Source organism: Lepus europaeus, chromosome 10 (assembly GCF_033115175.1).
Source record: "Lepus europaeus isolate LE1 chromosome 10, mLepTim1.pri, whole genome shotgun sequence".
Taxonomy (NCBI): Eukaryota; Metazoa; Chordata; class Mammalia; order Lagomorpha; family Leporidae; genus Lepus; species Lepus europaeus.
Window position 1 is genome coordinate 21,308,659 of NC_084836.1, and position 14,008 is coordinate 21,322,666.

Consider the following 14,008-nt stretch of genomic DNA (forward strand, 5'->3'; position numbering starts at 1 on the left):
TTCAGAGTAGAGAATCCATAAGACAAACAAGTCTTTCTTCTACTAACATTGCTCACCAATCACAATATAATTCTGATGAATTATTATATTAAAAGGCTCTCTCCATGATATGGGTTGAGAACAAGAGAACACAAGAGTGAAGTTATGAGGGAAGAGAACTTACTCTCCCACCACTCTGTTGGCTAGGCTACTTTACCTGGTTTACCTGCTTTACCTGGTTGAATTGAAATCTTGGACTTTTTGGTGTCCCCTTAACCTTGTTGGCTTGTTAGAAGAACTTTTCTGGTATAAATAAGAGCACAGGCCTTTGCAGATTGGAATTGGTCAAACACTGTGTGTCAGAAGTTGCTGGTCTATCATTCTACCTTCTTATCACCTAGATGTGTCCTCATCCATATACAAATTTTAAAGTAACTACAGCCTCATAGAATGTTCTCTTTTTCAGATGAAAGGAACTTTTGAACAAGGAAAACAGTTTTAGAAATACAATATGGTTGACTTTTTATAATAAAAAAATCCAATCTTTTACAAATTTTGTTTTCTTTTTATACAACTTTCCATTTCTCATCTTAATGCTTTATTTTGCAAACATCATCCCCATTCACTTTTACACACATATTTTGTGCTCCAACGAGGTTCAGCATTCTATAGTTCTCCCAAGGCATAATGCCCTTTTTGTGTTTCTGGCTCGTGGCATGTTCTGTTTCCTTTGCTTTACTGTGTGTCCCCTTGTGATGGTTGATGGCAGTCATTCTTCAAGGCTATGGTTACTTTTTCTTTTTTACTTTCTCTTTTCATTCATAATCTAATTCTCTACTCTGGTCTCTTTATTCAGGTAGTGGTTCAATCCTTTCTGTTACCATAATGTACAATATATGACAGAAATAACACAATTTTATAATTTGATATTTTCCCTTCTTATATTTTCCATTGAATAATCATATCCTTCAAACAAGGCTGAAATTATATTCACCATTGTAGCCCAAACATGTAAAACGTTGTTAAAGGTGAAATGGCAGCAGAGAAAAGATTACCTTGGTTCTTTGTCTCACATGGAAGAATTTCCACATGGACAATGCAGAGAGAAAAGCAAGATTCATTTAAGTCAGAGACCTCCTGCCAAAATGACGAGGAGGTGGGGTCCAAGAGAAGCAAAACACAAAGGGGCTGGTGGTAGTGGAATTTTTAAACTGAGAATCTGCTAACAATCAGTTACAAGGGAGGGTACAAAATCCATAGAGAGTGCAGGCTTGGAGTCTTGTTTGTCCTTTCTAACTCGCTCGTGTTATGACTAAAATCCATCAAAAGGGTCTTAAAGATAACTTTGGGGAAGGCAACCATTTTGAACTTTCTCAGGGGGACTCTCCTGGTTTTCTACCATGACCAAGCTAACTGCCTATTAAACCATCTGACTCCTCACCATGTTGGCTGTGTTATAAATGTTGTCAAACATCTAACATATTAGTAATGATTGCTGCATTAAAAAATTGCTCCATTACTTGCGGCTGAAAACATTTATTATCTTACTGGGTCAGGAATCCAGGAGGGATTTAGCTCGGTATCTCTGGCTCAGGATCTCTCATAAGGTTGCAGTCTGGTTGTTGGCAGGAACTCCAGTCATTTCAGTTTCTATGTGCCAGGATATGTTTTAAACATACACATTCACGTGCAAATCTGTGTGCCACATTTAATCCTTATAATACCATGAGAGAAGCATTATTTCAAAGATGAGGAAACCAAGGTTAAATATACCAGAATTTCAGCTTAAGTTTGTTTGACTTCAAAACCCTTCCATTTCCTCATGTTTCCTCCATGAATATTACATTCAGACCTAATTCCTCATTATTCCACACTCTTTCCATCTCTCTAGCTTTTACTCATTCTGCTCACCAGTAGAGGAATGCCTGCCACAACCGTTTTTTCATGTCTAAATTTCGTGAATCCATCACAAGACCTTCTTAACTGCCACCTCCTTCATGATATTTTTCCTCAATCCCCAACCACAAGTAATTTCAGTCCTATTTGTCAGCCACATAGCATCTGCCTTGGTCATTGGTGTATCTTAACTGCTCAATACATGCTAGTGTGTGGTGTTAAAATACCAGACTTTAACATTGCACATGAATTTTTTTCATATTCATAGAATATTTATCTTCTAAAAGTTCAAGTGAACTCCATTTTCCTAAGGTTGTTAATGAAGAGGAAACTGATAGCCACAATGTGTAATTTAATGTGTAGCGAGGGAATTTGACTAGAAAATAAGTCTTTTCTTTCAATGTGAACTTGCAAGTATATTTAGCAGTTTGCTCTAGCAGTTTTTACACAGCTCATTTCCTTTTCATCTGCAATGTTTTGTAACTGCAGGTGTGAAATGTAGCTTGAGCATGTGTAAATGTCTTGGATATAGGCTACCATTTTGTGAAGTCCACTGAATGATTGGTATTTTTATAAATAATATAATCAAGGATATTTCACGAATAAATAAGTTTCCTAAGATTTTTATATATATGCTAGAATATGCTTCATACTTGTATTTTTCAAAAAGGAGAGACTATCAAACTGTAACGGCCAGATCATGTTTATTCATATTCTTGGAGACATTTGCGATGATTGTCATTTACAAATATTTTGTCTATTTCATTTAGTATTTTTTTAAAGAATTGCATTGTTCTAAAAGCTATGGAGAAGACAGGGAAATAGGAATGTGTAAAAATATAATCTAGTTTGCAAGAAATAATGAATAATGCAAAGTAGTATAAAATCAAAATTATCAGTGTAATTGTACACATCGTGATTTCAGATGATGGAGATAATTTACAGTCCTTTATAAATCATTTTGCAATTCATTATCCATAGTCTTGTACTACATATTAAATTACTTCTAAGAAAAATTCAAGAAGGTTTTAGCTTGCAGTATTTATGGGGATATTTTTCTGACATTAATGCAAAAACAGTTAACAGGGCCAGCCCTTGTAGTGAACCATTTCATAATTTAATTTGGTACCTGGTGTTCTCACGAATTTTATAAAGCATTATTCTGGTGTGCCTGTGAGGATGTTTGTGGATGAGATTAACATTTGAACAGGAGACTGAATAAAGTAAATTGTCCTTCCCAGTGTCCCAATGTCCTGGGCTTCATTCCATGAATTGAAGACTTGTTGAAAAAAAATTGTCTGAGTAAGGGGGAATTCTTCCAGCTTCTTTACTTCCTCTAGAGAATTGTTGGCCTTTTCCAGCATTCAGATTAAGACTGAAATATTGGCTCTTTTGGGTTTTGAGCCTGCTGGCCTTTGGACTAGAACTTACACCACCAGCTTTTCTGTTTCTCAGTTCTGTGGGCTTGGACTAGAACTAACCTTCGTGGTTGTCCTTGCCAGCTGCTGTTGTTGGAACCTCTCAGCCTCCATAATTGTGTGAGACAATTTCTTATGTTAAATCTCTTCATAGTTAGATATAGATATAGATATAGATATAGGTATAGATATGGATATAGGTATAGATATAGATAGATAAAAATGCATATCTTTGTGTTAATAGCTAGATGATACTGGCCTCAAATCCCATCCAAGTATTCATAATCATTACTTTAAATGTATTATCTACAAAGTATTATTATTTATTTTCTGGATTTCCTGTGAAATTTCTTTCACCATCCACCTTTTATTTTAATTCTGATCATATTTGATTTGATAGCAGAAAAGGAAACTCATTTATTTAAACATTGATTTTTAATCATTCCCAGTTTTATAGTTAAGAAACAAAAATCTAGAAAGGTTAAATAAATTTTCTAACATCACACAGACAATTTTTCACACTTCAGTGCACTTTGGAATCTGATATTAGTGTATAAATTTTATGCTTTTTAAAATTAACATTTGCTAAATGAGGAAGAATTAGTTATATTTAATGTTTTATATCTAACAAGTTGAGTAATAAGCAGCACAGAATAGATAATGAGACAGTGAAACAAAATAGTGTGAGAATCAAAAACACAAAAACAGACTCATTAAGACATGTGATACTGGATTATCAAATACAAATTTAAAAAACAAAAGCAACTTTATTTGTCATTTAAAAAATACCAACTAGTGACATAGTTTACCAAGTAAAAATCAAATAAAAGTTTTTGAACTTAAAAGTTTAATTGGAATTGAGTAAGATGTATGATATCAGGCTAGATACAGCTGAGAAAGGAACTAATAAACTGGAAAATAAGTAAAAGAAGTTATCCAGCATGTAACAGAGAGACAAAATGAAAAGTACAGAAGGGAGGATAACTTATTAAGAGAAAAAACACTTCCTAACATTGAGGAGTCAAGGAAGAGAATGGGGCAGATGCAATATTTGAAGCCATATGGATGATAATGTATGCTTCTCCTATAATCTTTCCATTTCAACTGATGGCAGCTCTATCCTTTCAGTTTCTCAGACCCAAACTTAGTTGTCCATGAGTGTTCTTCTTATTTTCAATATATCAAGAAATTATTTCTCTTAAAATATTTAATTATTTTATAAACAAATAAGATTGCATATGTTTATGTAGAACATACTGTTTTACAATATGTATAAATTATGGATTGGTTAAAAAGAGCTCACTAATGTTACCATCACTTCATATACTTATCTTTTTAATTAAGTACGTATAAAAATCTATTCTTGGGGCCCGGCGCCGTGGCTCACTTGGTTACTCCTCCGCCAGCAGCACCGGCATCCCATATGGGTGCCGGGTTCTAGTCCCAGCTGCTCCTCTTCCAGTCCAGCTCTCTGCTGTGGCCCGGGAAGGCAGTGGAGGATGGCCCAAGTGCTTGGGCTCCTGCACCCACATGGGAGACCAGGAGGAGGCACCTGGCTCCTGGCTTCAGATCGGTGCAGTGCCGGCTGTAGCAGCCATTTAGGGAGTGAACCAACGGAAGGAAAACCTTTCTCTCTGTCTCTTTCTCTCACTGTCTGTAACTCTACCTGTCCAAAAAAAAAAAAAAAAAAAAAAAAACAAACTTAAAAAAATCTATTCTTTCAGCAACTTTCAAGAATACAACACATTGTTATTAAAATAATCATCATGCTATACAATCTGCTGAAGTTATTCCTCCTATCTCAGAGAAATTTTGTGGCCTTTGAGGCCTTTGACCTACCTTCCTAGTTTCTGGCAACCACTGTTCTACTCGCTGCTTTTATGAGTTTATCTTTATTGAGATTCCAAATATAAATGAGTTCATGCAATATTAGTCTTTTTGTGCATGTGTTATTTCACTTAACATAGCATTCTCCAGGTTCATCCAGGATGCTGAAAATGACAGTGTTCTATTTTCTTTTTAAGACTGAGTGGTATTTCATTGTGTATATGTGACAGGACTTCAACATATTCATTTAAAAAGTGAGATAGATTTATATTGTTGTAAAAATGTTTGATATCCATGCATAGTTTTTTTCATAATTCATATGTTCCCTGAAGTTTTTGAAAACCCTTTATAAATCACATTTCTTTCCATTCATCTGTTGATAGACGTCTTGGCTTTGTGACAAATGCTACAATAAACATGAGAGTACAGTTATCTCTTCAACATACTGCTTTCATTTCCTTTGAGTACACAGCAGAGGAGGGATTAATTTCTGATTCATACCATAGTTCCATTTTTTAGTTTTCTGAGAAATCTTCATATTGTTTTCCATAACAGTTGTTCTACTTTTAATTCCCACCCACAATGTGCAAGTTTTTTCTTTTCTCCTCATTCTCTCCTTGTCTTCTGAGTGTTTGATAATAGCCTTCCTAGGAGGTATGAGATGGTAATCTCATTGTGGTTTTAAATTGCGTTTTCCTAATGATTAATGGTATTGAGCTTTTTTATATATCTGTATATATAAGATTTGAGAAGTGGTTGTTCAGACCCTATGCTCATTTGTAAATCAGGTTATTCATTTACTCACTATTGAGTTATTCGAGTTCCTTACATATCTTAGGTAATAACACCTTTTTAGATGTATCATTTGCAATTTTTTCTCCCATTTTGTAGATTGTGTTTTCACTTGGTTCATTATTTCCTTCATTGTACAGAAGTGATCCCGTTTGCCTATTTTTATCTTGTTGCCTGTGCTTGATTGGTACCCAAAAAATCATTGCCCAGACTAACATCATGGAATTTACCCTCTAGGTTTTCTTCTAATAGTTTTATTGTTTTCTATCTCATATTTAAATCTTTAATCCTGTTTGAGTTGATTTTCTTACATAGTTTGAAATGAGGGTCGAATTTAATTCTTTGAATGTGGATATTCAGTTGTCTCAATACCAACATTTATTAGAGTATACTTTCCCCAGTTATGTGTTCTTGGTACCTTTGTTGAAAATCAACTGAGATGGCCGGCACCGTGGCTCGCTTGGCTAATCCTCTGTCTGCAGCGCTAGCACCCCAGGTTCTAGTCCTGGTTGGGGCGCTGGATTCTGTCCCGGTTGCTCCTCTTCCAGTTCAGCTCTCTGTTGTGGCCTGGGAAGGCAGTGGAGGATGGCCCAAGTCCTTGGGCCCTGTACCCGCATGGGAGACCAGGAGGAAGCACCTGGCTCCTGGCTTCCGATCGGCGTAGAGCGGCAACCACAGCGCATCGGCCGTAGCGGCCATTTGGAGGGTGAACCAACGGAAAAGGAAAACCTTTCTCTCTGTCTCTCTCTCTCTCTCACTGTCTAACTCTGCCTATCAAATAAATAAATTAATTAAAAATAAATAAATAAATAAAAATAAAAAAAAGCAGCTGAGAATAAATGTGTGATTTCTGAGATCTTTGTTATGTTACAATGGTATATATATGTATATGTATTTATGTATATGCATATATATGTGTGTATATATATATCAGTTCTTATGTCAGTAATACTCCATCTTTTTATTGTAGCTTTGTAGTACATTTTGAAGTTAGGTAGTATGATGTTTCCAGCTTTTTGTTTTTCTTCAGCATTGTTTGGACTCTTCTGTGTATATCAAGAAATTCTTAGACTACCTTCAACACATATTCCAGCTTCTTATCACCAACTCAAAAATATCACCTTGACCTCTAGCTGGGTCACTAGTTCTAGTTAATCTTCCTGTTTCAAGATACTGTGCCATATTGTACATGTAAGCATACCCTGAAGATCTTTTTATGATTGACTATTTCTGTTTTTATTATTTCTTTCTTATTGTCTCTATATTCTGACTGGTAAGTTTCTGTTTTGGTTTGACTTTATAAACAGTTAAAGACTGTCCCAACTTTGACTGTGTCAGTAGTCTCAGGGCTCTGCTTCCAAGCCCCAAATCGTTTTTGCAAGCCCCTGACACGCTAACCTACAGAAGGGCAATGTGGCATGAATCTGAAACTTCAAGCCTTCTCTGCTAGTTACTGGACAAATTGGGATGAGCTTCTCAGTGAAATGGGGATGATGGAGTAGTGAACCTATTTCATGGGATACTTTGAGAATTAAATGAGATTCAGTAAGCGAAGGAATTTAATATGTCACCTGCACACAGCAAAGTCTCAATAAAACTTAGCTGCCATCATCTTCTTCATCATTGTCATCATCATTATCATTATCATCGTCATCATTATTATACAACTTCCTGCTCAATATTCAGTATTTCTCATTGCCTGCAGAACTGGCTCAAAATTTTATGCTAATGAAACTTCCTTTTACTCATCCAAAATTATCTCCATTTTTCGTCCTAACACAAGATAACAGCTTCAGCTATGTTCTTCCACCCTCATGCCCTTATGTCTATGTTTTGTTCCAGTTTTCTTGCATGAAAACTGAAGACTTTCACAACTAACTTCCTTCCAGCCACAATCTGATTGCTTTCCCCACCACTGTGTCTTCATCATTCTTCTGTTATTAGTTTTCAAGTTTTGATGCATTATATTTTATTTACATGTCCAATGCCATGCTTGATTGTATTCTTCTGTAGGACAGAGATTCTTTTTTAAAAATTAGTAAATTTTATTTTTAGAACAGTTCTAGGTTCATGGCAAAATTGATCTAAACCACAGAGTTCTCATATATCTCCTCCATCCCTGCCCACTATCCACTCTACCCTCTATTGTATACAGTCAGTGAACCTACACTGATACATCATTATCACCCAAAGTCTATAGTTTACATTAGAGTTCACTCTTGGTCTTGTACAGTCTCTGGGTTGGGCAAAAGTGTAATGAAATGTCTCCATCATTATAGTATCATACAGAATAGTTCACTTCCCTGAAAATCCTGTGTATTTACCTATTTGTTTCTCTGTCCCTATCTTTCTCTTTGCCTTCTTCCCTTTCCCTGGTCCTTTCCTCCCACCTCAGCCCTTGGCAAATGATTCTCTTAAACTTGTCTTTGAACATAAAATAATACTTGACACACATAGTTGCCCCTCAAAAAGTGTTTTCAGATGAGTGGATGAATAAATAAAAGAAGGAACAAATTGAAGAGAGTGAGAGGATCTTGTCATTGTCTGGTTGACTTGTTTGCTGGCTTCAGTACTTAGTCATGTCCTATTCAGAAGAGCACTCCACCTATTCTAAAATACCAATTCAAATCCCACCTTATTTATTAAGCCTTAGAGTATGCTCTGGACACTTCTAAGTCTTTTTTTTTTTTAACTATCCATTTAATTCAAAGTATCACATTGGAAAATATTTGTTTCTCAAGTAAGTGTCCAGATTCTCCAGTGAAACTGAATTGTATTTTTTTTCTTTCTTTCTTTTTCATTTATTAAACTTTTATTTAATGAATACAAATTTCCAAAGTACAGCTTATGGGTTACAATGGCTTCCTCCCTCCCATAACTTCCCTCCCACCCACAACCCTGCCCTTTCCTGCTCACTCTCCCCTTCCATTCACATCAAGATTCATTTTCAATTCTCTTTATATACAGAAGATCAGTTTAGTATATATTAGGTAAAGATTTCAACAGTTTGCCCCCATATAGCAAGACAAAATGAAAAAAATACTGTTGGAGTACTAATTATAGCATTAAATAACGGTGTACAGCACATTAAAGACAGAGATCCTACATAATATTTTTTTAAAAAAATTAATTTTCTATGCCACTTCCAATTTAACACCAGGTTTTTTTTTTCATTTCCAATTATCTTTATATACAGAAGATCGATTCAGTATGTAATTAGTAAAGATCTCATCAGTTTGTACCCACACAGAGACACAAAGTGTAAAAATACTGTTTCAGTACTAGTTATAGCATCACTGCACATTAGACAACACATTAAGGACAGATCCCACATGGGATGTAAGTACACAGTGACTCCTGTTGCTGACTTAACAATTTGACACTCCTGTTCATGGCGTCAGTAATCTCCCTAGGCTTTAGTCATCAGTTGCCAGGGCTATGGAAGCCTTTCGAGTTCGCTGACTTTGGTCCTATTCTGATAGGGCCATAGTCCAAGTGGAAGTTCTCTCTTCCCTTCAGAGAAATGTACCTCCTTCTTTGATGGCCCCGTTCTTTCCACTGGGATCTCACTAACAGAGATCTTTCATTTAGGTCTTCTTCGATATAGGTACAGGCAAAGACTTCTTGGAAAAGACCTCAGGAGCACAGGCAGTCAAAACCAAAATTAACATTTGGGATTGCATCAAATTGAGAAGTTTCTGTACTTCAAAAGAAACAATCAGGAAAGTGAAGAGGCAACCAACAGAATGGGAAAAAATATTTGCAAACTATACTACAGATAAAGAGTTGATAACCAGAATCTACAAAGAAATCAAGAAAATCCACAACAACAAAACAAACAACCCACTTAAGAGATGGGCCAAGGACCTCAAGAGACATTTTTCGAAAGAGGAAATCCAAATGGCCAACAGACACATGAAAAAATGTTCAAGATCACTAGCCATCAGAGAAATGCAAATCAAAACCACAATGAGGTTTCACCTCACCCCGGTGAGAATGGCTCACATTCAGAAATCTACCAACAACAGATGCTGGAGAGGATGTGGGGAAAAAGGGACACTAACCCACTGTTGGTGGGAATGCAAACTAGTTAAGCCACTATGGAAGTCAGTCTGGAGATTCCTCAGAAACCTGAACATAACCCTACCATACAACCCAGCCATCCCACTCCTTGGAATTTAGCCAAAGGAAATTAAATTGGCAAATAAAAAAGCCACCTGCACATTAATGTTTATTGCAGCTCAATTTACAATAGCTAAGACCTGGAACCAACCCAAATGCCCATCAACAGTAGACTGGATAAAGAAATTATGGGACATGTACTCCAGAGAATACTATACAGCAGTAAGAAACAATGAAACCCGGTCATTTGCAACAAGATGGAGGAATCTGGAAAACATCATGCTGAGTGAATTAAGCCAGTCCCAAAGAGACAAATATCATTTGTTTTCCCTGATCGGTGACAACTAACTGAGCACCAAAGGGGAAACCTGTTAAGTGAAATGGACACTATAAGAAACAATGAACTGATCAGCTCTTGTCCTGACTCTAGATGTACAATGTAATATATCCTTTTTAGTATTTGTTGTTGTTGTTGTAGTTGTTGTTCTAGTACTAGTGGTTGAACTCTGTAATGAACACCCAATTATTCTTAGGTGTTTAAATCTTAACTGAAAAGTGATCCCTATTAAATTTAAGAGTGGAAAAAGAGAGGGAGGAGATGTACAATTTGGGACATGCTCAATCTGACTTGCTCCAAATGGTGGAGTTAGAAATGTGCCAGGGGATTCCAATACAATCCCATCAAGGTGGCATGTACCAATGCCATCTCACTAGTCCAAGTGATCAATTTCAGCTCACAATTGATGGCTCTGATAGGTCTAAGAGTCAAAGGGATCACACAAACAAGACAATACTAACTGATACTAACTGATAGAATCAAAAAGGGAGAGAATGATCCAACATGGGAAGCGGGATACACAACAGACTCATAGAATGGCAGATGTCCTAAACAACAGTCTGGCCTCAGAATCAGCCCTTAAGGCATTCGGATCTGGCTGAAGAGTCCATGAGAATATTATAGGCATGGAAATCCAAGATACCATGGAAAATGAATTGTATTTTTATGTGGTGGGTAGAGTCTTATAGGAATTCATCCTCTTGCTTTTTATGAATGCTTTTTATGAACAAAAAGTGTCTTCATAAATTGTTGCTTTTCACTTGGTTTTGTAAGCACTGATTGTGACAGAAAATTATTGGGAACTAATTAAAAATATAATACATAAGTGAACTTTTACAGATATGAGCTTTCACCAATTCTACAAAGCAATAGAAGGTTGTCAAATTGCCATTAAAATAGTATAACATTTCTATGGGATAATGGAAGTTACTCAAAGAATATTTCCAATCTTTTTCCAAATATTTAAAACTACATTTCTGATTTTAAATGTGCATTTCAGAAGAAAATGTTACACATGTTTCTGATTTTCCATTCTTTTCTTTACTGCCCCTTCCCCCAAATTCTGAAGATTAATTTATATTTTGATTTTTTAAATTTTATTTTGACCATATACAATGATATGCTTACCTGGGAGGTGACAATGCTTGTTGTTTTTGTCGTTTTTTTTTTTTTGTCTACAATATAGGACTATTTTGCACGAAGCTCAACTTTTCATTAAATTTTTTTCACTGGAATACTTTTCCATGCTTTGAGGGAGTTCTGGGAAAAGTTATTCAAGCAGGCTCAAACTTGAGTATGAATCAGGGACATTTGACACTCCTACTTTAATAAGATCAGTGCACATTTGAAATATTGCAAAAAGCTTTAGCCTAATCATATCATAAAGTGTTCTTTTAAGTTAATGATTTTGTTTTTCATGTAGAGGTGACAATCTTAAGAGCTGCCACTATATTATGTATTAAATAATAGTATTCTTCTTCTTGGAACAGTACCACAAGGAGTGATATTTGCCCTTTTTTCAATTTTGTATTTATATAAGGTGAACAAATTTCATGTATTTCATATACAGGTTTAGGTGCACAGTGATGCTTCCCATCCTGCCCAGGTACTGTTCCATGCTTCCACCCTCCCTTCTCCTTCCTTTACTTTGCTTTATAATCATAAGATTAACCCTCCACTAAGTAAGGAATTCAATAAATAGTAATAGGAAAAAAAAAAAAAACACTGCTCTCCAACAATAGAGACAAGGGCTGTAAACAACCATTAAATCTCAAAAGTGCCAATTTCACTCATATACTTTATATTTTTTTTGTACTCAAATCGTTATCACATGGAAAACTATGTGATACTTGTTGCTTTTTAGACTGGCTTATTTCACTAAGTATAATGGTGTCCAGTTGCATCCATTGTGTTGTAAAAGACAGGATTTTATTCTTTTTACAGCTGAGTAGTATTACATTGGTTATATATACCATATTTTCTTTGTCCAGTCATTGGTTGATGGACATCTGGGTTGATTCCATATCTTAGCTATTGTGAATTGAGCTGCAAGTAATGTGGAGGTACAGATAACTCTTTTGAATGTTGATTTCATTTTGTTTGGTTAAATTCCCAGCTCTGGTATTATTGGGTCATAAGATCGATCAGTTTTCAGTTTCCTGAGGAATCTCCATACTGTCTTCCACAATGTCTTTGCTAGTTTATAGTCCCACCAACAGTGTATTAGGGAAATTTTCCCCCACATCCTCGCCAGCATTTGATATATGCCATTTTAAAAGTAAACAAACCATTTTATAGACATTATCTTTAAAATTAATTGCTATGCATATTCCTCATCATGATCTTGTAGTTGATACAAGTTTTAAGTTTTACAAAAGTAATTTCAAATATTAAAAGGTAAACTGAGTAAATAGTGATTAGGTTCATGGCAGTTCTGTTTTATTCACAGATAATGCGTCTGAAGTAGCAATTACTGCTCCAGGAACTAGTAACCATAGAAACAGCTCTACAGGCCCAACACCTGACTGCTCACCTCCATCCCCTGACACTGCCCTCAAAAACATTGTAAAAGTTATTCGACCCCAGGTAAGTGCCCAGTACAGCTGCACTGTAATGTATTTTGGTTTTGAATCACTGTGTGTATACCGCATATATTACACTGCCTGGACTCCTTTATGGTGTGTCAATGGGTTTTTAAATTAAAAGAAGGGACTCAGTAAAGGATGTTTCCTTTGATATTGACAAAAGATATTGCGCTCTGTTTTAGCTTTTGGAATAATGAATCATATGTATGAAGAAATGAGTGAAGCACAGAAAAATGACCCTTCCAAATCGTTTTCCTCTAACAAGTTAGTAATTATGCAGCAGATATTGCGCAGTTCTGTGGCCCTGGTATTTCCTGCTGGCTTGGTCTCCATTCTTCTGGATGTGCGGCATTGTTTGTGCTCCTATCTCAGTCCTCCAGGTCTGGCGGTTTTTCTGCATTTTCTTTAAGTTCTCCATACCTAGTGTTAATGCTGTCTGTGTTTGAGACTGCACCTTTCATCGCTCCTTGTTTTCCTCTGTGTTCACGTGCCTCTAGCTAGTCTTTATCCTGTGTTTTTTTTTTTTTTTCCATTCCTGTCACTTGTCTACTTGGATTCTTTTTCTTTCCCCTTCTCTTTTCAGTAGGATTTCCCAGTAGGCGGTTTGCAGGCAAGCTTTAGAAATATCATTGGGACAAGCTGTTCTGTGATATTTCATTGAAAATAGAACATATAAAGCTGTTTGCATTATATTTTTGTCAACAGATGGACCCAGAACATGGAATTAGTGGTATTCTCAACCTGGCTTATTCTGAATGGGCCTCATAAAATCCAAGAGAGGGGACTTGAGATCTAGTCAATGACATTCATGATTCACTTAAATGTATAGTATAAGTTACCATGTAAACTAATTATTGAGGCTAATAATTGTTGGTCTAAATGAGCAATGATTTGCTTAATATCCTTCATATAATTTATTTTGGATGATCTTTTTAGGTATAGTCCTCATCCTCATAATGAAATGACATTTAGACTTCAGATATCCACTATAGTTTACAGAACACTTTCATATAAATTGTTTCATTTACCTTCATCAATTACAAGGGAATTTA

The 14,008-nt window shown here is 35.8% G+C and overlaps 1 protein-coding gene across 6 annotated transcripts in view; it reads left to right on the forward strand.

Moving 5' to 3' along the window:
• Positions 1 to 14,008, forward strand: part of ANKS1B (ankyrin repeat and sterile alpha motif domain containing 1B) — a 1,247,671-nt gene that overhangs the window by 485,384 nt on the left and 748,279 nt on the right. For all 6 annotated transcript variants that reach the window (XM_062202004.1, XM_062202003.1, XM_062202008.1 and 3 more), the window contains exon 11: positions 12,821 to 12,957. In XM_062202004.1, coding sequence (XP_062057988.1) covers positions 12,821 to 12,957 — 137 coding nt within the window. The remainder of the gene's footprint in view (positions 1 to 12,820; positions 12,958 to 14,008) is intronic.